Consider the following 14,449-nt stretch of genomic DNA (forward strand, 5'->3'; position numbering starts at 1 on the left):
ATTGCTGGGTCAGGAAAATCCCCTGGAGTAGGAAATGGCAACCTGCTTCAATATTCTTGTCTGGAAAATTCCATGGACAGAGGAGCCTATGTAAGGTTAGATTTTACTTGTTTCTTGAGATAGAACTGCTTCTGCTTCATCTCATAAATTATGGATCATTATGCTTTGATTTTCACTTGTCTCTGGATGTTTTTTGATTTCCTCTTTGATTTCTTCATTAATCTCTTGGTTATTTAGTAGCATGTTGTTTAGCCTCCATTCATTTCTGTTTCTTATATAATTCTACCTCAAGAAAAAAGTGGTGCTTCAGCTTCAACAGCAGTTATTCCAATGAATATTCAGCGTTGATTTCCGTTAGGATTGATTTATATTCTTGCAGTCCAAGGGACTCACAAGAGTTTTCTCTAGCACCACAATTCAAAAGCATCCTGTAACTGATAACCAAAACATAACATTGTGATCAGAAAAGATGCTTGTTATGCTTTCAATGCTCGATATGCTTCCAAGGTTTGATTTGTTATCCAAGTTGTGATCTGTCCTGGAGAATTTTCTCTGTGCACTTGAGAAGAAAGTTTATTCCGCTGCTTTTGGATGGAATGTCCTATAAATTTAAATCTATCCAGTCTAATGTTTCACTTAAGACTTGGATTTCCTTATTAATTTTCTGTCTGGTATAAGTGGGGTGTTAAAGTCCTCCGCTATTTTTGTATTCCTATTATTTCCCCCTTTTATGACTGTTAGCATTTGCCTTATGTATTGAGGTGCTCCTATGTTGGGTGCATAAATATTTATAATTGTTACATTTTCTTTTTGAACTGGTCCCTGATTATTATGTAATGTTTTCCCTTATCCTTTGTAACATTTTTTATTTTAAAGTCTATTTTCTCTAATATGAGTATTGCTACTCCAGATTTATTTTGATCTCCGTTTGCATAGAATACCTTTTATCATTTCTTCACTTTCAGTCTTCACATGTCCATAGGTCTGAAGTGGATCTCTTGAAGGCAGAATATATATGAGTGTTTTTTTGTATGCATTTATCTAGTCTTTGACTTTTGGTTAGGGCATTTAATCCACTTACATTTAAGGTAATTATTGATATGTATATTCCTATTACCCTTTTTAAAAATTGTTTTTAGTTTGTTTTTGTAGCTTTTTTTTTTCCCCCCACCTAGAAAAGTTTCCATAGCATTTTTTGTAAAGCTGATTTGATGGTGTTGAATTCTCTTCACTTTTGTTTGTCTATAAAGCTTTTGTTTTCTCCATCAAATCTGAATGAGCTTCTTGCTGGGTAGAGTACTCTTTGTTGTAGGTTTTTTTTCTTTCATCACTTTAAATATATCCAGCCAACCCTTCTGGCCTGCATAGTTTCTGATGAAAGTCAGTTGATAACCTTACAGGGATTCCCTTGTATATTATTTGTTGCTTTTTCCTTGTTTCTTGTAATAATTTTTCTTTGAGTTTAATTTTTGTTAACTTTATTAGTATGTGTCTTGCCATGTTTTTCCTTGGGTTTATCCTTTATGGGACTCTCTGTGCTTCCTGGATTTATGTGGCTATTTCCTTTCCCATATTAGGGAAGTTTTCAACTATCATCTTCTCAAATATTTTCTCTGACTCTTTCTCTTTCCCCTCTTCTTCTGGTGCCCCTGTAATTCAATGTTCGTGTGTTTAATGTTGTCCCAAAGATCTCTGAGACTGTTCTCATTTCTTTAAATTCTTTTTGCTTAATTCTTCTCCTTGGCAGTTATTTCTACCATTCTATCCTCCGGCTCATTTATTTGTTCTTCTGCTTCAGTTATTCTGCTATTGATTCCTTCTAGTGTATTTTTCATTTCAGCTTTTGTGTTGTTTATGACTATTTATTTGTTCTTTATTTCTTCTAGTTCCTTGTTAAACTTTTCTTATATTTTCTCAATCTGTGCCTCCATTCTACTTCTGAGATTTTGAATCATTGTTATTGTCAATTCTTTTTCAGATAGGTTGCCTATTTCCTCTTTATTTATTTGGTATTTTAGGTTTTTACCTTGCTCCTTTGTCTGTAATATATTTTTTGTTTTTTTTTTTTTTCTTTTATGGGCAGGGCTATATTCCTGTCTTGCTAGTTTTTTGACCTGAGGCATCCAGCACAGGCGCTTGCAGGCAGTTGGTTGGAGCCAGATCTTGGTGCTGAGATGAGGACCTTGGAGAGAATTCACAGCTATTAATATTCTCTGTGGTTTGAGGTTCTCTGTTACTCTGGTGGTTTGGACTCAGAGCTCCCACCATAGAAACTAGTCCTGAACCTCAGCCAGTGAACCAAGGGGCCATGCAAATTGCATGCCATGGTGAAAAAAAAAAAAGCAGCAATCAAAGAAGCAGAATAGCAAAGAAGTTATAAAATAAAAATATAAAAAATAAAAATAAATATGAAATAACAACAAAGCAAAATAGAACCATGATGGCAAAAAAGAAAGAAAGAAAGAAAGAAAGCCAGAACAGGCTTGGTGGGAGATGGAGGTTCAGCCCCTCTATCTTCCTGACTGGAAGAGTGCCTTGGGCGAGCTTAGGTCCAAATCCCTTTTGGCCAGAAAAGGCCATGAGGAGGGGGCTTAGGCTCAGGATGTTATGGACCGAGAGGGTCCCAGAAGACTGAGGTTTGGGTCCAGGATCCCAGCAGACACACCAGAGCCCTCAAGAGTGTGGGAAACACTGGCTGTGTTCCCATCCCCTAATCTCCTGAAGGTCTCTTTCTGTACCTGCTGATCTCCTTACTGTGAATGGGACCCTCCAAGTTTTGGAACTCTTTCCCTCCCCCAGCCACCCCTCAGTGGGTGCTGGTTCCATTCTGTCTCCACTTTTCATCCTTCTCTCTTTTTGCCTCACTTCTTACTCAGTTCATCCAGTTCCCTGAGGTGTTCCAGGTCCTCCACCAGTGCCTGGTAGATGCCCTAGTCGTGAGGAGCCATGAGTTTCCATCTTCCTACTCCACCATCTGGACTCCATCCTTCACATCTTCTTTACCTGTTTACAAATGGGCATGCAAGTTGTTTCTGTAACTTGGCTATAGTAAATAGTCCTGCAATGAACACAAGGATATATGTATCTTTTCAAATTAGTGTTTTCAATTGTTTTCAGAGAAATACCTAGAAGTGAAATTGCTATAACATATGGTAGTTCTAGTTTTTAATTTTGAGGGAAAGATCCATACTGTTTTCCACAGTGACTACACCAAGTTACATCCAACCAACAGTACACAAAGATTCCCTTTTCTTCAAATCTTCATTGACACTTGTTATTTGTTGTTGTTTTTATAAATAGTAGCTGTTCTGGCAGATGTTAGATCTCTCATTGTGGTTTTGGTTTGCATTACCCTGATGATTAAAGATGTTGAAAATTCTTTCATGGGTCTGTTGGACTAACCTGTATGTCTTCACTGGAAAAATGTCTATTAAGATCCTCTGCCTTTTTAAATCCAACCTTTTACTTTCTGCTATTGTGTTTTATAAGCTTTTTATATATTTTGGATTATAAGCCCTTATCAGATATATGATTTACAAATATTAATATTTTCACCCATTCAGTAGACTGTTTGAAGCACTGTTAAATCTATATTTATCTTTACTCTCCAACAGTCCTATGCTTATCAAGCTTGCCATCTATTGAGAAAAACAAATGAAATAGGCATATTATGTGTTAAGCTATTATAATTAAGTACACTGCCATAGAGTGAGGAAACTATAGAAGTGTATGTAACATTTAAACAAAAATATTATCTGTGAAGAACAATAGTTTATATCTTTTTATTTATTTTATTTAGTTCTCTTTTCTTATTCAACTGGACAAGACTTCCAATAAAATGCCAAACGTTGGTGTTGAGAGAAAGCATTTTTTCTCATTCTCAACCTTAGGGATGTGGGAGAGGGGTTTCCAATATTTCAACATTAACTATGTTATGATGGAGATATTTTACATTAATCATTTATCAGAATGAATTATTTTAATTCTAAATCTACAACTAGGAGTTTTATTATGAAAGTGTATTGATTTAATGAAATGCTCTTTCCCTATTTATGGAGATACGTGATTTTTCCTTTCTTAGCCTGGTGACTGATTTCAAATTGTTAAATCCACCTTTCACTTCAGTTATAAAATTAATTTGTTGTTAACATATTATTCTTATTATATATTGTTCCACTATAATTTATATTATTTTGTTTTTGTGTTGATGTTGAGAAAGTTCATATCTTATAATTTTTTTATTTCAGTACATTTATCTGGTGTTCATATCAAATTTATACTATTTTATAGGTAAACTAGGAAATAGAGTTAGCATCTGGTCTGAAACCCACACTCTATACTTTGGAGAAAGAGAAAATACAGAACGATAAAAATGACCTTGTCAACCTAGCTTACTGATGCTCTTACCTCTAAAGCAGCATGGTGAGACTAATTCTGCACCTGTTGGAACAAGTTCACCCCGGTTCAAGTCATGCCATAGGAAGGAACTCATGCTGTAGTGGCTGTGGTAATGCTCACACAAGTACAGCTAGCAGAGGGAAAGCCCAGACGAGCAAACAGGAAAGAATACTTCTCTCCTTTTCTAACGTGCAATCTTCCTCTAGCATGCTCTATCTTCAGAGCACAAAATGTGGCCAGATGGGAAAATAAAAATGTGATTTGCATAGTCCCCCCACTCCAGTACTCTTGCCTGGAAAATCCCATGGATGGAGGAGCCTGGTGGGCTGCAGTCCATGGGGTCTCGAAGAGTCGGACACGACTGAGCGGCTTCTCTTTCACTTTTCACTTTCATGCATTGGAGAAGGAAATGGCACCCTCCTCCAATGTTCTTGCCTGGAGAATCCCAGGGACGGGGAAGCCTGGTGGGCTGCCGTTTATGGGGTCGCACAGAGGCGGACACGACTGAAGCGACTTAGCAGCAGCCGTAGCAGCAGCAGCAGCAGGAGCAGAAAGCAGAGTGTAGAAGCAGAAAGCAGAGTTGGGAGTCAAGAAAAAATGGACAAGCAAATATTTTAATTTTAGGTGAAATTTGTTTAGTAGATATAGAACCATTAATATGTTTTGCTTAGTAGCTAGTTTTTCTGAGGGAATTTCTAATTTCATATATATTTCAAAATTTATTTGTATAAAGTTTTACATAATATCATCTTGTAATATTTGCACAGACTTTGGCATGTGTAGATATATCTCCGTTTTCATTTCTGGCATTGGTTATTTGTGTATTTTCTCCATCAATCTTACTGACGTATTGTAATTTTTTTTCTATTGTACTTTTATGTTTAATATGTTTATTCATTAATACTTGTTCTTGATATTTCATCCTTACTTTCTATAGTTTAATTTTCTTGACATTAATACCTGGATCATTGACATGCATCTTTTATTTTCTAAAAATACATGTATGAATAGTAACGTCTCTGCCAGCATGACTGTAACTGCATTCTATATGTTCTTATGTAGATATTGTATTTTTTATTTTTATGTATTTTCATGTCTGACTCTGAAACCCCATAGACTATATAACCTGACAGGCTCCTCTGCCCATGGCATTTCCCAGGCAAAAATACTGGAGTGGGTTGCCATTTCCTTCTCCAGGGGATCTTCTTGACCCAGGAATCGAATCTGTGTCTCCTGCATTGGCAGGCAGATTCTTTGAATTTCTATTATGATTTTTTTTTGAAACATGGATTTTAGAATCAAATTGTATTAAATTGATAATGAATTACATGAAATATGTGGGCTTTGAAACTAGGTGGATAGCAGTATCTCATTTTGTAAGTTTACCAGAACTAATTATTCAATTTAGCAAGGACTCAATCAGGATGCAGTGCTGTTATTATGTTCCTTTCCAGGCGGGATGTGAAAGGAAATTACATTCAGGCTTCAAATAACTTATGAATGAATGGTGGCTTCTATAATTAAAGATTTATATCAGTGAGCACAGCTAAGATATTTTCATCTAAAAAATATTTCAAGAAGCCATTCTAGGTCCCCAGATATGTCTGGACACTGATCTAAGTGATACTTTCATGATCATCTGGTTTGGCCAAATGTAAATTTCTGCAATTATTCCTTGGTGTAGTTTGTACTTCTTGTTTTTTTTTTTTAATATTTTAGGAAATTAATAGCAATAATTGTATGTCTTTTTAAGTCAATTATATTATCATTAGTAGTGTTTTAACTTACTGGCATAAAGATTGATATGTCACGATTAAGTTGATAGTTATTGGTATAGGGATCTGACTCAAGAAATCAACTTTTTTCTTCAGTTCACAGGAATAAAGTAACAATGAATATACTGTAAAGATTTGTTAATATAATTTTATTTGCAAGTGACACATATCAACTAGGGCTATGAAGCATGCACTATTACACAGGCAGATTCATTTAAAAAGTCTATAAGATGCAGACATAACTAGCATACCTCAACTTACAGTAACACCAAACTGCATTCATTTTCCTGCCAGATATATTTTACTCTCTGAGTATGATACATGTGTCTAAGAACATATATATTTTGGGGGAAGTTATTAAGTGAAACCTTTCCTAGAAGGCTTATTCCCTAGAAGGCCTTTTCCCTAGAATAACAGATATTGGTTAAGTATACAGACCAGAACCACATGGATTTTTTGAAAGCTGCAGTGAATGAATGAGCAATTGTATTCTGGGTGTGTGTGTGTGTGTGTGTTTGTAGAAGGCCAAAGAGAAATCCTTTTGTTTATTGTTTCCTTAACTTTGCATTATACAATATTTTAATTGTAACAACCCAAATAAATATGTCATGAAGAACAGTGCACAAATGAAGATGGTATAATGGTAAATAAAACATTACCAATCAACATTCAAGTTGTCTCATCTTCTTCTGGAGTCCGTCCATCTCCTGGCTGGAGCATTGTCTCTGCTCTTCTCAACTTGTGGCATCCATTACTGACTACAAGGTATCTTTGCCAGGTGTTTTGTGTCACTAGGACAGGGAAAGGAATCCTGAGCTGATGTCTTTAAAATAATGGTTTGAAAGATGTACAAATCACTTCTCACATCTTATTGCCAGAACTTGGTCATTCAGATACAACTGTCTATGCTGCTACTGCTGCTAAGTCACTTCACTTGTGTCCGATTCTGTGCGACCCCGTAGATGGCAGCCCATCAGGCTCCCCCGTCCCTGGGATTCTCCAGGCAAGAACACTGGAGTGGGTTGCCATTTCCTTCTCCAATGCATGAAAGTGAAAAGTGAAAGTGAAGTCACTCAGTCGTGTCCGACTCTTAGCGACCCCATGGACTGCAGCCTACCAGGCTCCTCCATCCATGGGATTTTCCAGGCAAGAGTACTGGAGTGGGGTGCCATTGCCTTCTCTGACAACTGTCTATAGCGATTAGGAAATCTACTGTATAGCTGGGGAGTCCTGTATCCAGCTAAAATTTGAAAGATTTACTATTAGTAAGAATAGGCACTTGGCCACAGGAAACAATTAGCATACAATTATTGAGATGTAGTTTATACACATGTTCAGCTTTACAATACGAATTATTATTCAGAGTACTTAAATCAATTTACATCCATTCACAAGGCATAGCATTTCCTTGAATACACATTCTGAACAATAATTTTTTTGTTTGGTGTCTTTTTTAATAAACCCATTTCACAGATGTATAATACCATTTTATCATCATCTTAAATTGCATTTCCCTGATTAATTATGAAATAGTCTTCAGTGAAATAAATACCTGTACATGTTTTGCCCATTATCTCCCCTGTTGAGATGTTTATCTTTTTCATTCATGTGTAGGAGGTATTATGATTTCTGTGTAATGTTGTTTCTTTGATTGTTCCCTTGTATTTTCCTCTCATTACTAAATTTCTTTTGTTTTGAAGCAACATATCCTTATTATTTCCTGAATGTAAGTAAAAAAATAATGTTTCAAGCAATTTCAAATCCTTCTGCTTGTGTGTTTAAGAAAAAAATTTTCAAGGAAACTGTACCTTTAATCAATAGCTAAGACTTGAACCCTTGAATTACAGAGATTATACTGTTAAGTACCAGTATTGTAGTTTGATGCATTTAGATTTTGTTTTTCAAGTAGAAGCAGAGCAGGGAAATATATCCCTTAAGCTCTCTAGCTAATTTAGAGTTATGATAGATAAATCATGTATTTCTAGAAGCGAGATTAATGATATTTAACTCAAAATGATTTATTAGGTAATACATAGATTAGGTAAAATACTCAGCATGAGATTTGGAATATAGGTAGTGTTTATTAAATTAGGCATGCTTCAGTCATGTCCAAATCTTTGTGACCCTATGGACTGTAGGGAGAATCGCCATGGGATTCTCCAGGAATTAATACTGGAGTGGGTTGACATGCCCTCCAGGGAATCTTCCTGACCCAGGAATTGAACCCACACCTCTTGTCTCCTGCATTGGCAGGCAAGTTCTTACCATTAGCACCATCCATAGACATAAATTGTTATTTTATAATTAAAGCAGAGACATTACTTTGCCAACAAGGGTCCATCTAGTCAAGGCTATGGTTTTTCCAGTGGTCATGTATGGATGTGAGAGTTGGACTGTGAAGAAGGCTGAGTGCCAAAGAATTGATGCTTTTGAACTGTGGTGTTGGAGAAGACTCTTGAGAGTCCCTTGGACTGCAAGGAGATCCAACCAGTCCATTCTGAAGGAGATCAGCCCTGGGATTTCTTTGGAAGGAATGATGCTAAAGCTGAAACTCCAGTACTTTGGCCACCTCATGTGAAGAGTTGACTCATTGGAAAAGATTCTGATGCTGGGAGGGATTGGGGGCAGGAGGAGAAGGGGATGACAGAGGATGAGATGGCTGGATGGCATCACTGACTTGATGGACGTGAGTCTGAGTGAGCTCTGGGAGTTGGTGATGGACAGGGAGGCCTGGCGTGCTGCAATTCATGGGGTCGCAAAGAGTCGGACATGACTAAGCGAGTGAACTGAACTGAACTGAATTCTTATTATAATCACCAGGCATTTTTTTTTTTTACAATACACAAGAATATTTAGACAAATTTTTATTTTCTCCAAGTGGTAAGAATACATGTATTAGCTTTTTGAACATATTTTCTTAATGGAATAAACACAAAAAATATATCTGAGATTACTGATAACTTACAGATATGAACATTTATAGTTTAGTTAACATGTCAAACTATGTCCAAATTAGGGAGCAAACAGTAGAATTACTGATTATATGAAAGCTTTAAAAATTGTACTTTGTATTCTTATGCTGACTTATCAGTCGCTTTACTGCATTTTTAATTTCTTTATTTCTCAGTGTGTAAATGGCTGGATTCAAAAGAGGTGTAATTACTGTATAAAACACAGAAAGTACCTTGTCCACCCAAGTGATGCTAAGTGGCCAGAAATAGACGAAAATGCAGGGTCCAAAGAACAGCACCACCACTGTGATGTGGGAAGTACAGGTAGAGAGTGCCTTTGATGACCCATCCTTGGAATGAAGGTGAATAGTTACCAGGATGTAGGTGTAAGAGATCAGCAAGAGAATGAAGCAAGTTACAGCCAAGACACCACTGTCAGCATTTATCAATATTCTCAGAGTATGGGTATCCATGCAGGCTAGTTTGATCACTTCGGGAATATCACAGAAAAAGCTGTCCACTATTCTGGGTCCACAGAAAGAAAGATCTAAAATCATAGCTAGTTGACTTATGGCATGTACAAAGCCAATGATCCATGATATCAGAGCTAGCCAGATGCACTTTTGTCTGTCCATAATTCTGGAGTAATGGAGTGGCTTGCAGATGGCTACACAACGGTCATAGGCCATTGTCACAAGCAGTACCATCTCATCTCCTGCAAGAAAATGTATAAAGAGGATCTGACTCATGCAGCCCCAAAGGAGATGGTTTTATTATCCTTTAGGAAGTCTGTGATCAGTTTAGGAGTGGTCACTGAGGAAAGGCAGAAGTCAACAAATGAGAGATTGGCTAAGAGGAAGTACATTGGGGAATGGAGATGGGAGTCAGTGATGATTAAGAATGCAATGAAAAGGTTGCCCAGGACGGTCATCAGGTAGAGTGCAGAAAATGGCAGGAAGAGGAATTTCTGGAGATCCTTTGAATCACAGAGTCCACGAAAAACGAACTCAGATACCACAGACTGGTTTGCTTCTTCCATTTAGTACATTTCTAATGTGACCAGAAGAAGTGAACTAAGAAGTTCTAGAATGGAAAGAAGAACTAAATGTTTGGGTGCTTGAGAGCAGACAAACACTTCTCCTGTGCAAAATTTAAATCCTAGGAAATGTGCTAAATTCCAAATTGAAAATAAAGATTTATTGACTCAGTCTCAGCTCTCAGGAGCTAATAATGTGTATAAAGGAAGTTTAAAAACTTCACCCAACAGAAAGAGTGCTTTGCTTATGCAAAATGAATATTCTCATAAAATAACAATATTAATGTATTTTATAAAGAATTTCTCCACTGCTTGAATCTTCCTTTTTGGCATTAAAAGTGCATAGGTCTATAATATATTTGGAGGTTCTTTATTTTTAACTCTTATTTAGGGCAATAATCTAATGCTACATTTCTCACACAAAACTTGACTCTTAGAAACAAATTTATTGCTAAAGTTGATATGTGTGAGCAAACTGAATTCAATCAAAATCTTTTACAAACTGTGAGAAAAATTTGTTTATCAAATGACTTGAGGAAAGCCCATCTACATCCAAAGGAGACCCCAGATGCTGATGGCACGTTTCTAAGCTGAATATTTTTACTAATTTTGAATCTGTGTATAAAATTATATATTTCATAGGCAGAGTAACTCCACTTATTAACATTATAGACCAGTTCTATTCCCTCACTTGTAACAGATTTCTTTTTTGAGAGTAGCTTAAATGATAAAGAAATGAAAACTACGTTTATTCCTGACTGTTCTCAGAAAAGAATGTATAAAATTTAACTTCATTTGTCCTTAAACTGTTCACATATACTATATAAATTGAACTCTGCAAAATATATATATTTTCTATATTTTGTAAACCAAACAGCAAGTTCTTTTTTCCTTATTTTTTTTCTTCCATTTGCCCTCATTTTTTATTTATATTTTTTCTTTAGTCTCCCTGCTTGTCTGTATTTCTTTATTATCCTAGTCTTTTAGAAAATATAGTTTAGATTATCAGGTACAATAACTGGCACTTATGAACTACCAAGTCCTTGATAAGCATTTTAAAAACATACATTTTGTTAGGTATTCCCACTATAGGACTCAAAGCATTTTACATTTCCAACTACAAAGTACAAATCCCCTTTCTTAAAAATATAGCCTTGTCAATACAATGTGTTGTCTTTATGATGATGAGAGATGGCACTGGGATGTAATTTTTTAATTACAAAATTAATTATTTTTCCATTTATTAGTATTATTTGCCTTTTTTTCTTTGAATATCTGCTCCCTTTTTGTTGTACTTTTTTTCCTTCTGAGTTTTGCTCTTCTTTCTGTTCAGCTTTTTTCCCTCAGCAAACATAAGACTTTTTAAAAGGAACATCAGCATCATTTATGTCTTTTGACTATTTTCTTACTATTGAATTCTAACTTCATTATCCTTAAATTTTTGTAAAAATACTCCATCAGATCTAATCGAGTATATATATATGTACATATTACCTTTTTGAAGAGTCACAGTTCTTGCAATTTTGCAGAAGAGAAATTTGATTTTTCCCAAGTCTTAAGTTCAAAAATACTAGAACAACAAAATACACAGAAATTTGTCTGACTTTAAAACTTCCAGACTAGCTTTCCTACTAAAAATGACTTCTAAGAATCTTGATTTTGAGATATCTTTAAAAGTAAAAAAAAATTCTGAAATAAGATATTTTGTTCTGTAAAGAGGTGACAGACACAAACTATGTAAATAGCTAAAGCAATAGTAAAGAGGTCCAGGTTTATATTAAAATCTATTCAGTTTCATTGTTTGTCTTTAAAGTGTATGGTACTTTGCAGTATTAATATTTGACTGAAGCTTTTTTCCATTTACTTACTTTTGTCAGTGACAGAATTGAATAATAGAGTTACCATATGATCTTGCAATTCCACTTCTGGGTCTATATTTGGAGAGAACTCTAATTTGAAAACATATATACACCCTAATGTTCATAGCGGCACTTTCTACAATAGCCAAGACATGGAAGCAGCCTAAGTGTCCATTGATGGAATGGATAAAGAAGATGTGGCATATATATATATATATATATATATATATATATATATATGGATACTATATACATGGAATACTATTACTCAGCCATAAAAGAAGAATAAAATAATGCCATTTTCAGTAACATGAATGTACCTAAAGATTATCATATTAAGTGAAGTTAGTCAACAGAGAAAGACAAATATCATACAATATCACTTATATGTGGAAACTTAAAAAATGGTGATATAAATGAGCTTATTTACAGAGCAGAAACAAACTCGCAGATATAGAGAACAATCTTATGGTTACCAAATGGGGTGGAGGGGAGGGAGATTAAATTATTAGTTTGGAATTAACATATGCACACTACTACATATAATAAACAAAAAAAACTATTTTGTAGCACAGAGATCTATGTTCAGTGTCTGATAATAACCCATAATGAAAAGAATATATATAATTATATATATGTGTATATATATATATATATAAGACCAAATATCTTGCTGTATATCTAATGTACACAACATTGTAAATTAATCTATATTTCAATTAAAAATGAAATTTGAGCCATATTTTATGACTATTACTGTCACTACAAGCATTCAGCACAAGTGTTATAAACAGCGGTGGAAAACACAGAGGGAAACGGAGCCAGTCTGCCTTACAAGGGAGAGGTCCCTTCCTTCCCCAAGTCACCATATCGCTCTCAGACTGAACAGATTTCAAACAGATCGTTTTCTGGCCAGTGGCTGAGACAGAGTGCCCCTCTCAAAACCTGGTTTTCTTCCCAAACAGTGTCCAAACAGGATTCTGAGATTCCTTTTTTAGGTACTGCCTCACTTAACAAATGGTGGGTATTAAAGTTGAAAGAGAAAAAAAAAAAAAAGCATGACAATGTGCCAAGATAACTTTGGTCCAATTTAGCTTTGCATTAACCCACAGTCATTGTGCTGCTATTTTAAAATTTCCATGATTTTTTAAAGGTTAAGGAAGGTGAACAAGAGAATTAGAGGTATTAGTATAAAATGAAATATTTTATGATAAAAATGTTATTTTTGAGAAGAGGGTAAACGATCGTTTCTTCTTTTTCTATGTTCTAGAATTGTGTCAGCAAAGCACAGAATCCCCTAGGACATTAAAGCAGTTATCAAAGCTATATAATTAAGGCTCTTCATATTTGTCACTTTAATATAATATTATTTTCAAATACATAAATTGCAAGTTTAAAAATGTCTCAAAAGCCTGAACAGTTACATTAAAAAGTTCCTTTGAATATCCATAAATACCGTATTTTCTTCCCCCAGAATTTGGCATGTATCCTTCCTAAATTTTATTGATAATTCATATTTAAAACATATTCTTAAAAAATATTAATTTTTTCTGTAAGTTTGAAACTATGTATTTTGCCATTTCATTTCATATCTATCAATATGATTTGATAATGTCTCTATTAGTATATGTGTGTGTGTGTGTGTGTGTGTGTTAGTTGCTCAGTCGTGTCTGACTCTTTGCGACCCCGTGGGCTGTAGTCCAACAGGCTCCTCTGTCCACGGCATTCTCCAGGCAAGGATAGTGCAGTGGGTTGCCATTCCCTTCTCCAGGGGATCTTCCTGACTGAGTGATCAAACCCAGGCCTCTTACACTGCAGACAGGTTCTTTACCAACTGAGCCACCAGGGAAGCCCCTATTATATATAGTTCAACGTAATTTCTCTAAACTATGTAATATTCAAAATATGAATAAAACACAATTTATTAATCCTCCTAAAAATGGTAGAACAAATAAAATCCAAAAGAAATTTGAGATATCAGGATAAATGAGAGGGTTTCTGAGAACTGATCTCACCCAACGTGGGCAGCTGAAAACTTCTTAGATTGTAGAAAGGCAGTGTTGGTGAACACATCCACTAACCTAGAGAGGGTGATACACCCTGACTCCAGAGGCACAGAAGCTGCTGTACTTGAGACCATCTCAGTCTTTGCTTGTGTATTTCTTCATCTGGATATTTGTGTAGCTCCTTTATCATATTTTTAATTAAACAAGTAAATGTAGGTAAATATTTCCTAAGATCTGTGAACCACTCTAACAAATTAATAGAAGCTGAGGAGGGGATCCTGGGAACCTCTGATTTGTAGCCAAATCGGACAAAAATTGTGTATAATCTGGGGACCTATTACTGAGATGGGCAACTTAAAATAACAGAAAGAGTCTAGTGGGACTGAGCCCTTAACCCATGAGCTCTAACATTAGCTTCAAATAC

The 14,449-nt window shown here is 35.4% G+C and overlaps 1 protein-coding gene across 1 annotated transcript; it reads right to left on the reverse strand.

Annotated features, from left to right (window-relative positions):
* Window positions 1-7,672: 7,672 nt before the first annotated feature.
* Window positions 7,673-10,163, reverse strand: LOC102273491 (olfactory receptor 4K3). The gene is given in 3 exon segments (XM_005908857.2): window positions 7,673-7,707; window positions 9,258-9,881; window positions 9,884-10,163. Coding segments are annotated over 3 exon segments (939 nt in total).
* Window positions 10,164-14,449: the final 4,286 nt, after the last annotated feature.

This window comes from Bos mutus, chromosome 10 (genome assembly GCF_027580195.1).
Source record: "Bos mutus isolate GX-2022 chromosome 10, NWIPB_WYAK_1.1, whole genome shotgun sequence".
In the NCBI taxonomy this organism is placed as follows: Eukaryota; Metazoa; Chordata; class Mammalia; order Artiodactyla; family Bovidae; genus Bos; species Bos mutus.